Genomic DNA, 18,679 nt, shown 5'->3' with positions numbered 1-18,679 from the left:
CTTGCAGCAGTTGTGATGGTACATCGTGCAATTTCTTTATTAATGTAATCATTTCGTACTAACTATGTTGAGCAAAAAAAAAAAAGATCTGCCGAGTGCAGTTCCAGATTGATAATGTGAAGAACTCCCTTGAGTGAATCACAATTATCAATCTGGCTTGTGAGGTTACTTTTTTATTTATTTTTTTGAAGTGCAGGAAACTGGTGGGTTTCAGTACCTCTAACAAGGTTATGAACCACTGTTCTAATGTGATGATTTGGTGCGATAAAATGTGCCAAAATGACATGATTGGCAGTAAAGACATTAACACTCATTTATTTGTGGCAGTTAAATTTGACAAAAATGTTGACGGCCTCGTTGGATTCAGCTACAAAAATCATTCTTGCCCATAATCTGCCCTAATGGTCATCTCGAGCAATGTCCCCATGCAGTCTTTTCGGTCCCATCATGGTCTCGTCAGACCGTCTGTCTATTCGTGCAGTTGCCAGGTCGCCATCATCCACCAAGTCAATTAACCACCTGCTGATGAATCACTCATCCAGTATAACATTACACTCCTCTTGACATTTGCAGAATCACTCACGGACACATAAATAGACAGATTTATCGATGTGCCCCCCCCCCCCCCACCCGTGAGCTCAGGTGGCAAGACAAGCGAACAGGCCGCGATTCCTGATGCACTGATCAGACTTCCCACTGAGCGTTACTAATTTGTTCATCTCCTTAATGAACTTTATTGCCAGAATCACATTAAACCGGCACTCCACTGTCTTAATGACTCCCGCCACGCTCACTGCTCACGTCCTCGCATGCTGCACTCGCTCATCAGATCGATACGTTCAACTTATTCTTTTCATTTTGTCATCATCAGCCACAGTGAGTCTGAGCGTGCTGATAATGCCAAGCATAGCAGCACACCATGGAAGCTCCTGTAAATCATTCACGGATGATAAGAAGTTGAGACTTGATGGGAAGTCAAACAAGAAAACAAGTGAGTTCCTTGATTATAAAGGAAAGGCTTCATTTGCCGCCTGAGTGCTGCGGATATTCTGGGATGTGCGCGCTTGGGTCTCCTTGACACTGAGGTGCGCGCGCGCACACACACACACACACACACACACACACACACATCTGGTCGTGTTTTGTGTGTACACTGACAACAGTGTGTATTCATATAAAGGTGTGTCAAGAGGGTGCGTTGGGGAATGTAACTTTAAATTGTTTACTGTCACCTCCTTGAAGAATTTACAACAAGTTTCAGATATCCCAAAGCTAAAATGCACGGTCTAAAATATTGAGTCCGGAAATCATTTTGGTGTTCCGGCTGCCATAGATGACATGCAGAATTGTATTGTGACTGGAGCTGTTAAAATCAGAGCACACACGTGATCAGCACAAGAACTTGTGCAACAGCATAGTTGTGTGCGTGCACGATGTCGTGGCAGGCAATTATTCATCACTGCCTTCACCCCCTGCTCAGAATACATTTATAGACACGAAACATCGGCACAAGACAAATTAAACTCATTTCATACGCTGCTTTTTGATGAATAGGTTTGATCAGTTTGAATTATTAAGCACTTGCTGTATTTTACCCCCCACCCCAAATAAACCTTTCTTGTAAATGCGTGTGGGAGTGGCCACGAGCTGCCCTATGGACAGAGAAGGTGTGGTCAAACTTACTTCAGCTGAGTTTCACCTGACAGCTCAATGAGCACACTTCACCAGAAATCAACCACTGACAGGCCTTACACAAAAACAACAATCATTTTGGATTACTTTCTGTCTTAAAAAGGTACGTTAGTGCTCAAACATGTTTTTAAATAACCTTTCTGCATCTGCGGCAGAATATAACACACTGTAAAGTATGTGTTTACCTAAGAGGCCGTTTGTCTTACTTGTGTTTGATTAGCATTGCTATTCTGGTTTATTCTGGCTTCTAGGTGTAGCGTAACAAGGCAAATGGTGGCAGGAGGCTGCTTGTATTGAGGATTCTTAAAACGCAAGAAGATTGTTAGATGTTTCTTTGAAGTCATCTGAAGCTTTTAGAAAGGCAGATGACAAGAAACCATTAAATAAGTCACACGCCAAGCATTGAAATGTAGCACGAGGATACTTTTATTTTATTTTATTTTTCAAACAATTTCCCCACTTCTCAGGTTTACGATGACGCCTGCGCTGGGGCTGAAAGTGGTTGTGTTTTTTCTGGTAACAGCTCATCTGAAGACAGGTGAGTCAGATGATGTTCTCCTCGAACTCATGAGCTGATTCTATTTTTACACCAAAACTGGCTTCGAAACAATGGCAGTCTGATTAGGCTCTGCGCAGGTTATATGACGACTAACACAATAGGTTGGTAAATCATGCATTTGGTGGTCTAATATTCGAGGCAGCCTCGACTGCATTGCAGATGTGCAATGAAGCATGTCAGTACAGTATCATGTTGCGTAACATTCAGACCCTCTCTGCTGCTCTTTAATAACAATTATAAGTGAGCAAAGAAAAACAAGAGTGCAAGCATAAATCCCCAGTGTCTCCTTATTGCATCCATCACCTCATTCAGTTGTATGTATTCCGAATAAATGAGTGGCCAATCCCGAGTCCGTGTAGGAATTTGCATTCTGTGACACGTTTAGTTGCCTCCGTGCTCGTACAACATATCATATTGAGGCGACAGCATTCTGCCCAAAAGCGGAGAGAAGTGCTTCTCGAGCTGTAAGCGTTTGACTGACTAATCTGAAGTTTTACCAGAATGCCTTTATCACATTTGTCACTTTCGGGCTCTAATGAATGACTCAGTGTACTTTGTTTGTGGCGATAGCATTAAGGTGCCTTCAAAGTGTTTGTGAGGAGATTTAACAGCGAGGGGTGTCAACAGCGGGACTGACTGGATTTATCAGCATCCTCCATTAAGACATTTAGCCAAGGTCGGAACATCTAAATGGGGAAATGGGGCGAAGATGAATGACAACATTATAAGTTTAAATGTGCTCCACGTCGTCGTTTCTGCCTCCATAAAACGTTGTCTTAAGATGCAGGCTGTGGTTGCAGGCTTTGCCTCCGCAGCTCAGATGGGCTTTTTAAATAAATTCACTCTTGATTGTTATGAATACTGGACTGGTCATTACAAAGAATGTATGCATTGAGAGGGCATAGGTTATGATGTAAACATTATCCCCCAACAAACCTTTGAATGTTTTAATTTCAGTATGGAGGCCATTTAATTTCAGGGCAGAACTGTTCTCTTTTTAGGAGCACAAGCCCTGAGCTTGAATGCCATTAAGCGGAAACTGTCATGCATTTTAAACAGATTTTCGTCTCGCTTTTTTCTTACATTACTTTTGGTTTTAGCTTCTACAAATTGTACAAGAATTGCATTTCATGGAGGAGAAACAAGTTGGCCTAATAATGAGAACAAAAAGACTGTCACTTGAAAATATTTCATATTTCTCTGTCAACAATGTCCCGGTATAGCAACAGTTTTCATGTACAGTACATACCTAATATATACTTTGACACATTTTTTCTTCAGTTTCATATAATGCATACATAAAAATGCATTTGATTAAAATTAAAAATATATATATATCACCAAAGATTATTTATTTCAGTAGTTCATTTCAAAAAGTGAGACACATACTAATTCAAAATAATAATAACAATAAAGTCATGAACTATTTAACTCTAAGTAGTGAATCTGTACAAGATATAATTTGCTAACCCGCCTTAAAAATGGAAAAGCAGTATTTAACCATCTCAGGCAATAATCTAAATGATTTGTTATAATATATTCCTTATGAATAGCATTTCCCTATGTCTTTTATGATGATGATAAAGGGCTTCCATGTTTTTTTATTACATTTTTTACGTTTTTGATTTATTCAGATGCATTTGTAAGTACACGCTTACATTTTTATTTTAACAATATTATATGTACTCTCGATACAGTGCAATTGATTTTTTTTTCCCCCACAGAAAAAAAGTTGATGTAGTAAAAGAGCAGTAGGACAGATGCAATTAAAAAGCTGCAAAAAAAAGAAGAAGAAGAAATAAATAAATACAAATTCTGTATAATTTTGCGGTGCGTTACATGGGACAAGGAAGTAAACATTATGTTTGGGTGTTTCAGAATTATACTGGTGCTGATAACAGTGGCACTCCACTGAATACGTTGACTGAATTCTAGTTAGAGAACAAATCCAATGGTGACACAGACTCTAAAATAAACGGTTGCTTCTCTGTTAGCGCTTTAAATAGAGAAGTACTGACTGGTACACAAATATGCGAGGTCGTTTTTTGTTTGTTTAAATTCTATTTCTTATTATACATTGACAATGAAGCACTTGTGTATAGCCTATATCTGTTTTATATCCTCAATTGTCCAATGTTGAAACAAGGCAACTGGGATTATTCTTGTTTGTGGAAGACATTTTTAACCTTTAATCCTAACAACTTCTTCCAAAGATGAGGACTTGCAACTCAGAATAATGATAGACTTAAATCGCTATATTTTTTTACTTTCATCTCGATTTACTCGTCCAAATATTCCAGACTTGACTCTGACTCTTCGTTTTGGATTTATGAACATCACAAGTCTCTTTGGTGTGGCTCGCTCTCATTTTCTCTCCTTAGTCCAAATGTCACACAATCTGACAACAACACACAAACAATCACTAGTATGGCAAACCCGAAGCAACAGGCTGCTGCAGTGCTGCCGTTGTTATAGCTTTTGTTTTGAAGACATCCAGCGAACCAGACTCGTAGTCAGGGACTTGAGACTTGACCTTAGAAATGTGTGCCCATCTCCCATCCCATTTGTGCTTGTTCAGTTCTATCAATCTAACGTTCCATCCATTTTTGAAGACTGTGCGGTACGATCATGGGTGGGCAAGAGTGGGAAATTGGGGGTGCAAGGCGTTCTCCAATTACTCACATCACATGCACAGCCAACTACATCATCTGCAGTTTGCTTGTACGAACGCACTTTGCACACACCGCTCTAATGCACGGACCCCAGCGAGTCAATTTCTGCTTGCATGATACCACCGCCCTGATTTTAAATAGAAAGATGAGAGCTGCTTTGATTGGCCGCGAGTTGGCTGTGTTCACACCCACAACGACACACAACAAAACAATCAGCTTCTCCTAGTTTTGCTAGTCTAGCAAAATACCAAAAGGAAGAAAACTCCACCCATGCGAAAAATTTGACTGCGCTGTGTACTAGACTTGCCTTGGGCATGAAAATGGGGCCCCACTTGTATATGCCTATTGCCGTAATATAATGAGGTGATAATACATTCAGCCCTCTGAGGGAAGACGTAACTACAATTTGAGTGAAAATAGGTTCGACTTTCCTGGTCTAGAAAGTGTCAAAATCTCTGTCACCTGACAGGTGTGTATTCTGAACTTGTGTGAACTCACAGATGTGACAGACGCCATGCAGGTGACTTCGACGGGCCCGCAGACCATCCAGAAGGCCAGGGGCGAAAACGTCCTGCTCGGGTGCACCTACACCCCGGGACTCCAAGACACCGGGGAGCTGGACATTGAGTGGTCCAACGTCAGCCCAGACATGACGAAGAAAGACAAACTGGTACGCGTACTATGAACGCAAAGTGAGGAATGTTTTGTGTCTTTGCCAACACCCAACGTCATATTTTAGCTTTGAGATGTGTTCGTAGTAAAACCTGTTTTTCTCTTTCATCGTCACTCAATGTTTTTGTCAGATCGTGGCCTACACGGAAGGTCGTATCATCAACTATGACCCCAGCGTCGATGGCAGGCTCCGCTTCACGGGAAACCCCAAGCAGGGGGACGCGTCCATCTCGCTCTCCGATTTGAGGCTCTCCGACACGGCCACCTACCAGTGCAAAGTCAAAAAGGCGCCAGGCGTCGACATGCGGAAAGTAACTGTTGTTGTAATGGGTGAGGAAGAATTCTCCTCAACTGGTTTTACCAGTTCATTTACTCACGTCGCGCTCTGATAGAATGTCTATCGAAAGTTGCCGCCATATTCTGTCTATGACACGTGATATATATTTTTTTCTTTCTCACCAGTTCCCCCGTCTGTACCAAAATGTTCGGTTGACGGCAAAGAGGAGAAAGGCAGTCCGGTTACTCTCCGCTGCAACTCGCAGCAGGGATCATCTCCTCTTACGTACACGTGGACAAGAGAAAATGGTGGTGCAAAACCACCCCTGGCTGTGCCACTAAGTACGGCAATTTCAATTTCAGTGAGCAGAAATGTGGAACACCCGAAGCATGCTGGCTTAATTACATGTTCCTCCGGGATGTCTCCTTTTCAGACGCGCAGAGTGGGGAGTACTTGATCAAGAACCATTCAGACAGCTATGCTGGGACTTATGTGTGTGAGGCCAAAAACCCTGTGGGCAAAGCTCAGTGTAAATATGCACTTCAGGCGCACAACCGTAAGTAAAGCAGATCATCAGTCCTAATTTGACTTTCACAACCTCTCGGGGACATCTTACATTCCCAAAATGTTGCCTTTTGACCAACTCATGTAGCTACAAGATAAAAAATAGCTTTCAAGTAGCTTCATAGCATACCACCAAACACAAATACCCCTATATGCCACTTGTCATAAGCTAACATTGTTAGCCAGGATGAGTGAGTACGGATACCAGGCATCAGTATCAGGCCGATACTCAGCCTTATTTCAAGGTATTGTACGTGCAACGGTGGCCATTTTACTATCAGGAACAAACATTTGAAAAGAAAGTTGCCATTAATTTCATAGAAATAAATACATTTTAAAATACTTTGTTCATCACTTCTAAAAACGTATTTATAATTTGTTTATGTTTTTTTAAATATGCTAGAACATACAAGAAGGTTTTGATACAGCTTCTGACATGAAGAGGTCACTTAAAGCAATGGTAGTTATTACAAAAAACGTCCCGCAGGTGGCAACAGAGTATAAGAGATCAGCCAGGGTCATGTTGCAACAAGCTCTTTTTGCCAATATTTAACAGGTTTGTGAATAATGATGAAACTTAGCTATATTCTAATGCCAATTGCTGCAAAACGGAAACAGATACAAATATACAGTTTTTCCTGACAAAAGAAGAGACTCTAATCTTTCTATTGGTAGAGTCCATGTTTTATAGCAATAGAACACGATATTCTGTGGACCACTCAAAATCCAGTAAAACAGCCGGGAGCAAAGAGGGTTGCTTCAGTGAAAATGGCTGGGAGTGAATTTACATTACCTCTCATTGTTTTTTTGGATGGACATTTTACCATCAAGGGTACTAGTGATATCGGTATTTGGTATCGGTGACTTCCCAAGAGTCGAGTACTCTTACTGGTATTGGTCGAGCGCCCCTACTGTTAGCCAACGCAAATCTGTGCATCCAACAAAACTCAATGCAGCTCTGCTTACCCTTCAGCTTTGACATGATAGCATGGGCATCACACCTGTTTCACACCGTGTCTCTTAAAAGTGACTCTGGATCAATTGCCAGCCTAGCTGATCGTGTCATGGGTGGAAAACCTTGTTTTATGGGCAATTACAGTGCAGAACAGGACAGAAGACTGTCTGCTCATGGGCACACTTTATGAAATAGGCTGATCAAAGAAGATTTACTTGGTTGTTTAATTTTACACTTGCCCATGGGCAGACCCAGCTACTTGTAAACAAGTAATTGAAAAAGTCAATTTTCTATGGTACCGTATATCCCCTTTTAAACTTAATGCCACAGTGTCAATCAATTCCAAGCATAATTATCTTCGTAAAGTCAGCTCTTGTATTGAATCTCATTAGTCATCATAAAAGCGTGTCAACTGAAATGACATCCTGTCTTGCAGCCACCAATAAAGTGGGCGTGATCGTGGGCGCTGTGATAGGTGCTCTGCTCCTCCTCCTCCTCCTCCTGCTCGCCATCTGGCTCTCGATCTGCTGCTGCCTCAAGTTACGCTACGAGAAGGAGGTTGCCAACGAAGTCAGGTATTGCTTTCGAGAGCGTATTGAAGGCGTCCATTTATATTCTCTGAGTGAGAACCGTGTGTTCCTTCAGGGAGGATACCCGCGCCCCAGAGAGCCGCCCCCCGAGTAGGAACTCCAGCCACCGCTCAGTGTTGGGCTACCGCACCCACCAAGGGGTGGCGTACAACTCTGTGGGGAACCGTCTGCCCAGCGTCAATGAGTCGAATGCTAGCAACAGGTCCTCACAACAAAGCGGTTCAGTGAGGAAACCCCTTCCACCACTCAAATATGACCAACGCTATGGTTACCCAGTGTAACCACTATCTATAGCTACATAATGGACTTCTGAAATGAAGCGCAAGAAAATAACTTTTTTTTTTTTTTTTACTTCAAGTGTAAAACATTTTTTACTTTAAATGTAAAAAAAAAAAGTCTTGGAAGAAATGTTATTCTGCCAAATGGTGTCTTGCAGGATGTTCAAAACAAATATGAAGGCCTATAGATCTTTAATTTTACGTCATGCCAGCACGATGATGATCAAATTTTCCACTTTTCGCCATCAAAACGTATCAGAATAGGATAGGTACGCTCTAATCACTTAATACCGGGCACTTTTCATTTTCATGTGCAGTGTGTCAGAATATTAACTTTTGGTTGTAGATTTGAGGTAGACATGATGCTTACCTGTTTTTCAGTTAATTTTAGTTTGCATTGCCATTCAGCATTTACCTGGCAATTATAGAGGAATAGATCTTTCCCGCTGACTATTTTCACACAATCCCAACACTTTATAATCACACTCGATGTCTGCTGAGCGATGTGTTGCAAACAAACGTGTCTCTTTGTTAGAAGCTAGCAAGCTAAGCTAGCTTGACCGGTTTCGACATACAGCAAGACGAGTTTATCCGTACACAAACAATTTAATGAATGGAGTTTTACACCATTAATGTATTGCTTCAACCAAAAGTAACACACCTTTGCTGTCCCGAGACAAATAATGTATATCTTTCTACATAACAACTTCAAACGACTAGTTCCAATGTGTTGATGTAATGGACGGTTGTCCTAATAGGGACCTTTCCCACAAAACTAGACATAAGTAGACCGATGATCGATCAAAAATGGTGTCCAGAAACTAAAATTACGTCAGCAGGAAAGGTCTGTGGAAAATATGCAGATACTTACAGTCCATGACTTTAATAGAATCGGAGCTCATCTATTGGACTGGATGTCCTTCATGATGCACTGAGTTTTGTATTAATGTCAGTGTGGTAAATATGTCAATACATTATAGCAATGATTTATGCAAGTTGTAAATAACATAGTTTGTATTATGTCTGAGTACTTCCTTTTGGTGTCAAGCTCATTCAATCCATTTTGCTCAATGGGTGAGCACAATAAAAGAGCTTAAGAGACTAATAGTGCATTGTCTATATCCCAGTTTTGGTTTGCTGACCTAATGGCTCAGAATTCCAAATCAGGTATAATGAACCACCAGAGATGACACTTTATGTCCTCAGACTGGCCCATTTAAAACAACCAATTTGGGAGAGTCTGGAGCAATGCATTAGCATGCAGATGTCATTCTGCTGTAAACAAATTACCATCTAAAATTCTGACGATGTGCATAAACAAGGCCAGAGAGTCGCTTTCCTCTGGCCTTCTATTTGCCTTTTGGCGCGGTGCATTATTGCCTTGTGTGTGTTTGTTTCTTGAGCAGCAACCAACTATTTTGTTTTTTAGTCTAATGGCTAGTTGGGGCACTAACCCTCAGTTGCCTGTTGGTTAATGCCGAGTCTGCCTACGGACCATCCTCTCTTCAAAAGGCTTTCATTTTGCCTAATCGCATTTCTTTTATGTGTATGTTGAATTAATAATAGCTGCAGCATGGATGGCGCATGAGGACCCTGAGCGACAAATTCTGCCCTGGGTCACCTTCTAGGCAACTGTGAGGAAGAGGAATCCTTTACTTGAGTGAAAACCCAAAGCCAATACAATAATGCAATAAAACTAGGACTAGTGCTCTACTATGAACACTTTATGTGTACCATTACATATACAGTACCTCCATATGAGGGATGTTTGATACCACTTTTTTCTGATTGACATAGTACGAGTACTCATCTCTTGAGTAGTCACCGACACCTCTGCGACGTACCAATACCACTAGTGCTTTTGATACATAAAAAAAACCAATAATGACATAATTCTAAAGACTTATAGATCCCAATATAGCATTGCCCTTAAAATGTCATGAATGTAATGGCAATTTTCTATTAATATGTTTCCATTTTGTATAGAGCACACAATAACATGAATATTAATAAATAAGTGAAATCAAACTAATAATCCAGCAGCCAGGAAAAAGTCTCAATTAAAATATGTGGTTGTGCATCTTAACAGGCATCTGCCAGACGTGTATGTCTTTAGTTCTTGATTGCAAAACAGCCACAAGAGGGCAGCCATGTGAGTACTGATACCTTAAAGGGACACAGCGTGTACAATTTAGTGCCATCTAGTGGTGAATTCATAGAATATAAATTGGAAGAGTGTGCGTTTTGAGGCACACGCACTATGGTGATTCAGAGAGACTTCAATTTGCAAGCCTACATCTTAAAAACAGATTGGTCAAATTGACAACAACAAAAAAGGTTAAAGTTTTGTAGTTAAAACAACCACTCGAGAATGGTAGGTGTGATTGGGCCAACTGATACAAATTGGTCATTCTGACCAAGAGATTGGTTAATCTATGATAGTGGCTGACAATTTTTCTGTGATCCTGTGACCCACAGAAAAAAGGAAAAAAAAGTACCACTGATTGTCACACCCACCTAAGTGGGGTGATATTCGTTCTGACCCATCCCCTGAGGGAGCGATGAGCAGCAGCAAGGGCTGCGCTCGGGAATCATTTGGTGATCTAACCCCCCAATTCCAACCCATAATGCCGAGTGTCAAGCTGGGAGGCAAATGGGTCCCATTTTTATAGTCTTTGGAATGACCCGGCCAGGGATTGAACCCACAACCTCCAAGTCTCAGGGCAGACACTCTACCACTGAGCTGGTCACGCTATAGTGATCTATCTAGACACATATTTCCATTTTTAAACACAATATTATCCATAATATATATACTTATAATAATGAATCCATCTATTTGTCCTCACAAGGGTCGCAGGGCTGGAGCCTATCTCAGTTGGCTGCGGGCAGTAGGCTGGGTACACCCTGAGCTGCTTGTCACCCAATCGCAGTATAATAATTAATAAATCAATCAATTTAGAATGCAATAAATTGATACAATAAATATATTTCCAAGTAATCTATCTAGACTTACTTTCAATTGTAACCAATTTCATTGGTTGTTTGGCTAACCAATAAAATAACCACCCGGAATGGTCAACGTCTGACCAATCTATTCGTTAATCAAGCCAATATGAGCTTAACCAACTAGATTGGTATTTTTTTTTTTTTTAATCAATCCATTTTTAGAGTGTACCACCAATTACTATGCGTTCACCAAGTTCTTCTCCTTTTGGTATCCGTAGGAGAAAGATGGCGGCAAAACATGTCAGCCTCCTGTAAGGCGCACCACGACATATGTAATATAATTAGCAATTAGTAGACCTACAATTAGATAATTTAAAAAAAAGTACGTTAATGTGATTTTTGCGCATATTGAAATGATTTTATTATTTTAATGAATAAACTTTTTTTTTCTAAAACTGTCTCTTTAAAATAAGGCTGCTATTGTATCTCTACTGAATATACTGTACTTATAGTGACCCTCTTGCCAATCAAAACGGGTCACCATGGTTACCTGTGGGTTGTTGTATTGACGCGTGATTCAACGACGAAGACTCACTCCAGTTTCGACTTCACAATGTTGATTTATTTTACTTGCAGTTCGTTTCAATGTTGTTTCCACTTGGACAGAGAACGTGAGTCCATAACGGCCATACACAACACGATCAACCCCACCACGCCACCGATCACAGTCTAAAACTGTTTTTCTTCTCCCACTGGTTACACCTGAGACTCATCATCTCACTGATTAAGTAGTCTCAGGCCAGGACAAATGGGTACCACTGCTCCCCCCAAGTGGTGGGAGGTTTAACAAAAAAGTTAACAGAAATGGCTCTTACAGTACTGCTTTGCTGTTCAACGTTGTACAATACAGTATTTATGCTAGATGTATTTTACGATTACATTGTTCAAATTATGATTATACTATTGTCATGATTCAAGATAATTATTATTACTTTTTATTAAATTGATTTTTTCTTCTTCTTTTTTTTTGCCTTTTTCTGTCATATACTTTTAATCAAAGTAAAAAAGTATTTAAAAAATACAAATTAAAAAAAAGAAGTACATTTCCTTATACTGCTCTTACTTAATGAGGTAGTGTTAGTCTTAATGCAGTTTGTTGTTGAGGGGGGCAATCCTGTTCAAAATTCAAAACAAGCCAAAGGATTCAATTTTGACACTTTTCACCGGAAGCATTTTTTTAAGCTTCAAATTTATTTGAATGCTGTCAGCTTCTGTATTAGTTATTTATTTTAAATGTCCCTCGTTGTGTTTGCCCAATTTAAATGGTAAAATGTGTGCATGTTGAAAAGACAAATGTTTCACACACAAGCACACAAGCATGTCCGACAGTAATGAACCCAGCAAGAAGTGTTGAAATGAAGATGATGGCTTGCAAATATTTGTCTGGCAGCTTCAATCAGAAAGCCCATTTCCTTTTAATTTCACTCCGGCGAGGCACATCTTTTACCTGGAAATAGCTCAGTGCTTTCCCTTCTGGGGTTTTTTTCTTGGTAACTTTGCTTATCAGGAATTTATTTCCTGTCTGCTTTTTTTGGTGAGGAAAAATGAGAATATCAACTACTTGTGTCTTATCTGTGCATTTAAAAGAAGCATTAAGAGATGACAAACAGAGCTGAGTGCCCTTTCTTAGAATCTTCCTACAAATGCATTCACTTAACCTTTTCCTCAAGGTGATCGAAAGGTTATGTGCTTTTCTTATCATGCAAATAGTGTGTGGTCTGGTGTTTGTAAATTAGCGGCCAGGCTGCAGGAATACCCTTGCATGCGGGAGTCCCACCGAGCCGTCACGGCGCCCGGATCCGTACAGCAAAGTCACCGGATCAATCCCACTAAGAACATATCCTTGGTGTCGTGTGAATGCAAATATGCCCTCATCACTTCCCGTGGTCACGGCTGATGCAAATCACACGTAATGCCGGGACGTATAAATCCCTTCACCTTGCGTGTGCGTCCTGTGGACGACTTCAGGCGAGGATTAACACTTAGATCAGATGTGATTCTTCAGACAGAGCTGAAGGTGTTGAAAAGGATTATCAGGAAGATGTAAGATGAACTCTTAAGTAGGATTGGAAGTGATTAAAAAAAAAAAGACAAGAGAAGATTTGGAGTAAGCTTATAAAAGAAAGACTAAATAGGAGGCAGTGGAATAAATGTGAGGTTTGTCCATAAAGCCTGACGCTGAAGACGGCTTCTCATCATGCTGGGGACAAGCAAAATGTCCTTGTGGCTCTTGACGGGCTTGACGGCTGTCACCACCGTGTTCTTCAACCTCTACATCTTCTTGATGAGCGTCTCCAACTCCAAGCAGAAGAAGCAGTGGAGCCCCAGCGAGAGCATCATCGTGGCGTTGTCCTTAGCGAACATCACTCACCAGCTGGTCTGCTACTTCTGGTTCAGCATGGACGAGGTGGACAGCAAGTGCCACATCGACCACATGCCCTACACCGTCATGCTGGTCATCACCTTCAGCCTCAAGTTCACCATCATGTGGGACAGCAGCTTCCTCACATTCTACTACAGCACCAAGCTGGTGAGCACGCCCAACCAGTGCTACACGCACATCCAGACCACCATCATCAAGCACGTGACGCTGGCTGTGTTTGTCATCCCTCTGAGCGGCCTGGGGACCTGCATGCCCATGCTGGTGGTCTTCCACCCCGCCAATGACACCAGGGTCAACAAAGACTGCGGGGTGCTAATGCCCGACACCAAGCCCGGCAAGATTTACGAGGCCCTCTATCTGATCCTCGCGGACGTGCTGCCGGGGATGCTCATGATCAAATGCTGCATCTCCATCTCCGTGCACCTGGCGGTGCATCTGCGCCACATGAAGGCCAGCACCAACGGCGCTCACGTCCCCAAGCTGGGCACTCAGAGGAGGGTGATGCAAATGGCTCTCTCCCTGGTGGCCGCCTTCCTCCTCTTCCTGGTGGTGGACCTGTATGTTAATTATCAGATAGTCGTGCATCACGAGAACGGCATCACGCTGACGTTATTCTTCACGTCCGTCTATACAACGGTGTCCGCCATGGTGCTGATCTATGGGAAAAAAACTCTTTGGAAAGCTCTGATCCATGAATTTAATAACTGCATGGACGCGTATCCATGTCTGACTTGTCTGAAGGCGCCTGAGCAGAAAGGCCAATCCACCAGAAGAAGGATCAAGAATTGAAAGGGCCAGTAATCGCAGTAATCCAGTGATTTTCCACATTCTGCTGCAAGGAATTATCCAACTTGACTTCACTTTAAATCAGGGGTGTCCAAACTTTTTTCAACGAGGGCCGCATATAGAAAAATAGAAGGAAGCACGGGCAGGTTTATTTTGATTTTATTTGTTTTACTTTAGCACATTAAACCAATCAATTAATCAAGCAATTGCATTTTTTTACTATACAATATAGTAATTTTTCAAAACTGCTATGTCAAGGCTTTTAGGGGAAGTCAACCCATTTTTTTATTTTTTAATAACATGTTGATAATGGATGGATGTTGTATGCACCCCCACTAGTCTAAACACATCATTCTGATTAATATTGTGTTTGTGGAATATGAATTAAGCAGTAAAATACACCCATTTTTATCCATGTCAGGGGCGGCCATTTTGTCACTTGCTTCGGTAACGACCAATCACGGCTCACCTGTTTTCTGAGTTTGGTCACGTGACATTCACAAGCTGAGCCATGATTGGTTGTTACCTGAGCCCTGAGCAACTGTGATGTCATTTTCAGTGGACAGCAGGTGGCATAATGGCCGCTCCCTGAGATGGATTTTAAAAAACTGAGAATTTTGCTGCTTTATTCATATTCCAAAAGTACAATATTAATCAGTATACCATGTTTAGAGTAGTTGGACAACATAGAACACATTATATAAATAAAATGTTTGGCTCGGCAAATAGCTTAGGATTTTTCCCCCCAACTTCGCAAAACGGACTTGGCACTGCAGAAAGTGGAGGAAATCATTTTTGTCTCTGAAACTGAATTTTCTTTATTCTTCATAATGACAAATTCTGTTACTATTGTAGCTCTACATCGTTTTGTGTCTTTGCATAACTATAAAAGCTTTAATTGTAGTAGTCCCCCATCACTCACATCCCACCATTTTTTTCAAAACTAACTACCCACATATCCACCCTTTTTTAAATAACATTGCAGGCCATTAGTATATCTCTCAGGCCACTAAAAAACGGCGGGCAGGGTGCAAATGGCCCCCGGGGCGTAGTTTGGAACCACTGACCTTAATGGTTGGAAAATTCTTATTTATTTCCTCCAAGTGATGTGTCTTTCTTTATCCATGCTAGCAATAGTATAGTGATGATAAATCAGAATAATTGCTCCTGGATGGCAGAAGGTACTATTATTCATTCACTCATAAATTCTTTCAAGGATGTCATCTTTATGTTCAGCTAAACAGGCTCATATTTCACATAGAGAAAGTCAATTTGTGACTCATTTGAGACAAGATCGTTATTTCAGTCCATATACATACCTTGTGAGAAATTTCGAATGTATAAAAAGTGCCTTGGCTCAATAAATTTTCCGAAACAATAATCCAATTGTGACTTTGTAAATGACCAAGAAAGTCAAAGTCAAATGTATTTATACTGTCTAGCCCTTAATTACGAGTCTCAAAGGGTTTCGCAAGTCCACAGTTGACAAATATTAATAACATTGCTTCATCTAAACCACCCAAGAGAGCAAGGAAAACTCAAAAAACCCAAGAAGAGACCACAGGTGGGAGGAATTACCCCCTTCCAACATTTAACGCATAATGTTAGCTATACAATGTTAGCTCGAACAGCATGAGAGTCCATTTAATAAAATGAACCTGTTCTTATGGTCAGGAGAACCCGGTTTGAAATTCAAACTCTCTCTGGAGTTTGCATGTTCTTGAAGTACGTCAATGTTTTCCCCCGCAAAAACATTCGTATTAGTTTCTATTTGTTGGGACAATGGAACACCTGGCTAGCAGGTCTGCCTCGCAATTTCAAGTTTTGGTTGGGAGTTTGTACAGTTTGTTCTCCTGGCGCTTTGTGTGGGTTACCTCTGAATCTTGTGATGCGTATGATGTGAAGTGTTTCCTGGTGGGCAACAGTTCAAACAGGTGCAGGGCAGGGTGAAATTGCTCCTTTAAGACGTGTTTTCTGCAAGCAACGGGGGGGGGGGATGTTGTCGGTGTTTTTTAGGATTCGCAGAGACTGGAGAGTCTGCTACATTTGAAATACTAAAGGTCGGAAAAAAAATGGACGGGCGGTAGAAAACATCAACATGGTCACTCTCTATTTAAAAGTTGAGCATTTTTTTAAAACATTAATAATTAAAAACAGAGAAATGAACACTATCTCGCCGTAATGTGTCTGATTTGCAGCCACTCAACCATAAAATGAGTTACATAATGAAAAATAATGCTTAGTTTTGACCCTATTCATTTTTGTGACGTTATTTGTATGCGATCTAATTGGGTTGTGTGGTCATAAGTAATGAACCACCTTTTGACTAAAGTCACCTGGCATAGGCTCCAGCTTTCCGTGAACCTGAACAAGATGGATGGTATCCAAAATGGATGCATGGATGAACGAATGTAATTATCACAGTCCACATTTGTCTGGGCAAAAACTTGTATTTCACCAGAGATGAGTTCAATTACAATAGCGCAAACAGTGAATATGTAATTAAGATTAAGAAATGATGTGTCTGTGCATACTTATTTTATGTTCCGGCACGCATGTGTGTACGTGTCACTCCCCATTTTGCTCGAAACTTGACAAACACAATCTGCAGGGAGTAGATCTGCTGTGCACACATCACAGCCACCAAATTAAGTGCTCACTATTCGGATCACATGCTCATCACACAGAACCTGTGAATGTAAATATTTCAATGGAACATATAACTGTGAGGCACAAGCATAGTGGGCTGGACAGTGTAGTCCCCTTCCAAAAATGTTGAAAAATACATGTGACATTGAGGGCACAGAGCATATTAATAAAGCATGAGCTACCCACAGCCTGAATAGCCTTTTATTTGAGTTGTTTGAATCAAAGAAGGTTCTTCTTCAGGTCAGCACCCTGAGCATAAGGATCTGCAGTAAAAAAAAAAAAAAACGCACACGTGCAGTGTATATATATTATAAGTGAAAGCAGATGTAAATGCTCTATAGTGGGATTGTGTTTAAGTGTGTGAAGGACCTTAGTTGTTCCTGAAAAGTCTGCTCATGCCGAGCAAATTTGACCCTCAGCAACTAGGAAATAAAACATATTTGCCATACTCGAGTGGTTTACACCCTGTGGCACCACCCAGTGAGGTTCAAAGATGAGATAATCCCGGACGCCCGCGACGCCTCCGGCAAACCAATGGACAAAGTAAGGAAGGCCGCGATTGCTTTTGATGAGAGCAGTTCAATCATAGCAAGGCTGCAGCCTCCGTCATTTGCTGTCTTTATCCGTTGGAGTGGAGCTCAGCCTCACGAAGGCTCAACAGAATAACACACAACTAATAAATAAATCCAAAATGGAGAGGTTTTCTGACTACTTGATGGGTCTTTTTGCAAATTTGCGGTTTGTGCAGTGAACTGGTAACTGTCGACATGAATCAAAATAGAGCGCACACACCTCACTCTAAAAACTAACAAACTGTGAGAGTGATCATCGAAATTGGGCATTTGTTAAATTTTTATAGGTATTTCATACAGCTTTTGTATTGGATACTATTATTGGGAAAGTTGTAATGTAATAAAGTTGGTGTATACCTGAACTTAATACCACTCCTTTGTTTCCTATCTTGTTTCCTATCTTTCATGATTGGACAAACTAATGAATCCAGGTGTGCCTGACACAACTGGATCAATCATCTTGTCCACTCATGAAAGACAGGAAATGAAGGAGTGGTATTGAGTTCAGGAAGTGGATTTGTACAAATTTTTGCGCTCCAGGTGGCAGAGTGGAATTGTCACTTGCCTACGATGCAGGGTGGTGTGGGTTCACTTCCCCGCCTGCGAGACCATGTTTGTATATGTTTGTGTGTCTGAGTACCAAAAATGTTTACACATTTTACTACAAATTTGTTTGTGCTTAAAAAAATAAAAACGATTTTACCATCAGAAACACATTTTACTGGCATCGGTGAAAACTTGTAGGCCTAACTCCAAAATAGTCACTTTTCACGAAATCACCCAAATGACTTGGTCAATCATTTGTAAAAAATAAATAAATAAATAAAAATAAACACCCACACATGTGGAATGACCAATAGTATACACTGGTTATTATTATTATTTATATTATTATTAATTTTTTACAAATTGTGATTTATGAGGTTTCGGCCAGACACCAGCGATTTAATACATTCAAAACGTAATTTAAGGAGAAGTCAACCCCCAAAAATCATATACGATAATATGTTATATAGTATAA

The 18,679-nt window shown here is 40.8% G+C and overlaps 2 protein-coding genes across 3 annotated transcripts; both read left to right on the top strand.

The window, feature by feature from the left end:
* The first annotated feature begins 1,688 nt into the window (after positions 1-1,688).
* On the top strand, positions 1,689-9,364 carry vsig8b (V-set and immunoglobulin domain containing 8b). 2 transcript variants are annotated; one of them, XM_086077260.1, is made up of 8 exons: positions 1,689-1,795; positions 2,160-2,230; positions 5,424-5,593; positions 5,727-5,925; positions 6,058-6,213; positions 6,306-6,428; positions 7,828-7,966; positions 8,037-9,364. In XM_086077260.1, the coding sequence occupies exons 2-8, from the start codon at positions 2,167-2,169 to the stop codon at positions 8,260-8,262; spliced, it is 1,077 nt and encodes a 358-aa protein (XP_085933386.1). In that variant the 5' UTR covers positions 1,689-1,795; positions 2,160-2,166; the 3' UTR covers positions 8,263-9,364. The 2 variants fall into 2 exon arrangements, with proteins under 2 accessions (XP_085933386.1, XP_085933387.1); XM_086077261.1 differs by lacking the exon at positions 2,160-2,230 and having other exon boundaries at positions 1,695-1,795.
* A 3,902-nt stretch (positions 9,365-13,266) lies between these two features.
* tas2r202 (taste receptor, type 2, member 202) lies at positions 13,267-14,440 on the top strand. Its single transcript, XM_086076790.1, has one exon. It carries the CDS (start codon positions 13,466-13,468, stop codon positions 14,438-14,440), a length of 975 nt encoding a protein of 324 aa, XP_085932916.1. The 5' UTR covers positions 13,267-13,465.
* Positions 14,441-18,679: the final 4,239 nt, after the last annotated feature.

Source organism: Leptonotus elevatus, chromosome 5 (genome assembly GCF_054856555.1).
Source record: "Leptonotus elevatus isolate MCC_2025b chromosome 5, RoL_Lele_1.0, whole genome shotgun sequence".
NCBI classification, from domain to species: domain Eukaryota; kingdom Metazoa; phylum Chordata; class Actinopteri; order Syngnathiformes; family Syngnathidae; genus Leptonotus; species Leptonotus elevatus.
The sequence above is the reverse complement of the archived record's forward strand: the minus strand, read 5'-3'. Positions and strand labels throughout refer to the sequence as shown.

Coding starts and splice junctions, on each gene's coding strand:
- vsig8b (XM_086077260.1), top strand. CDS start 2,167: ATGACGCCTGCGCTGGGGCTGAAAGTGGTTGTGTTTTTTCTGGTAACA. Junction 5,926..6,057: donor AGTAACTGTTGTTGTAATGG/GTGAGGAAGAAT, acceptor CTTTCTCACCAG/TTCCCCCGTCTGTACCAAAA. Junction 6,214..6,305: donor ACCCCTGGCTGTGCCACTAA/GTACGGCAATTT, acceptor TCTCCTTTTCAG/ACGCGCAGAGTGGGGAGTAC.
- tas2r202 (XM_086076790.1), top strand. CDS start 13,466: ATGCTGGGGACAAGCAAAATGTCCTTGTGGCTCTTGACGGGCTTGACG.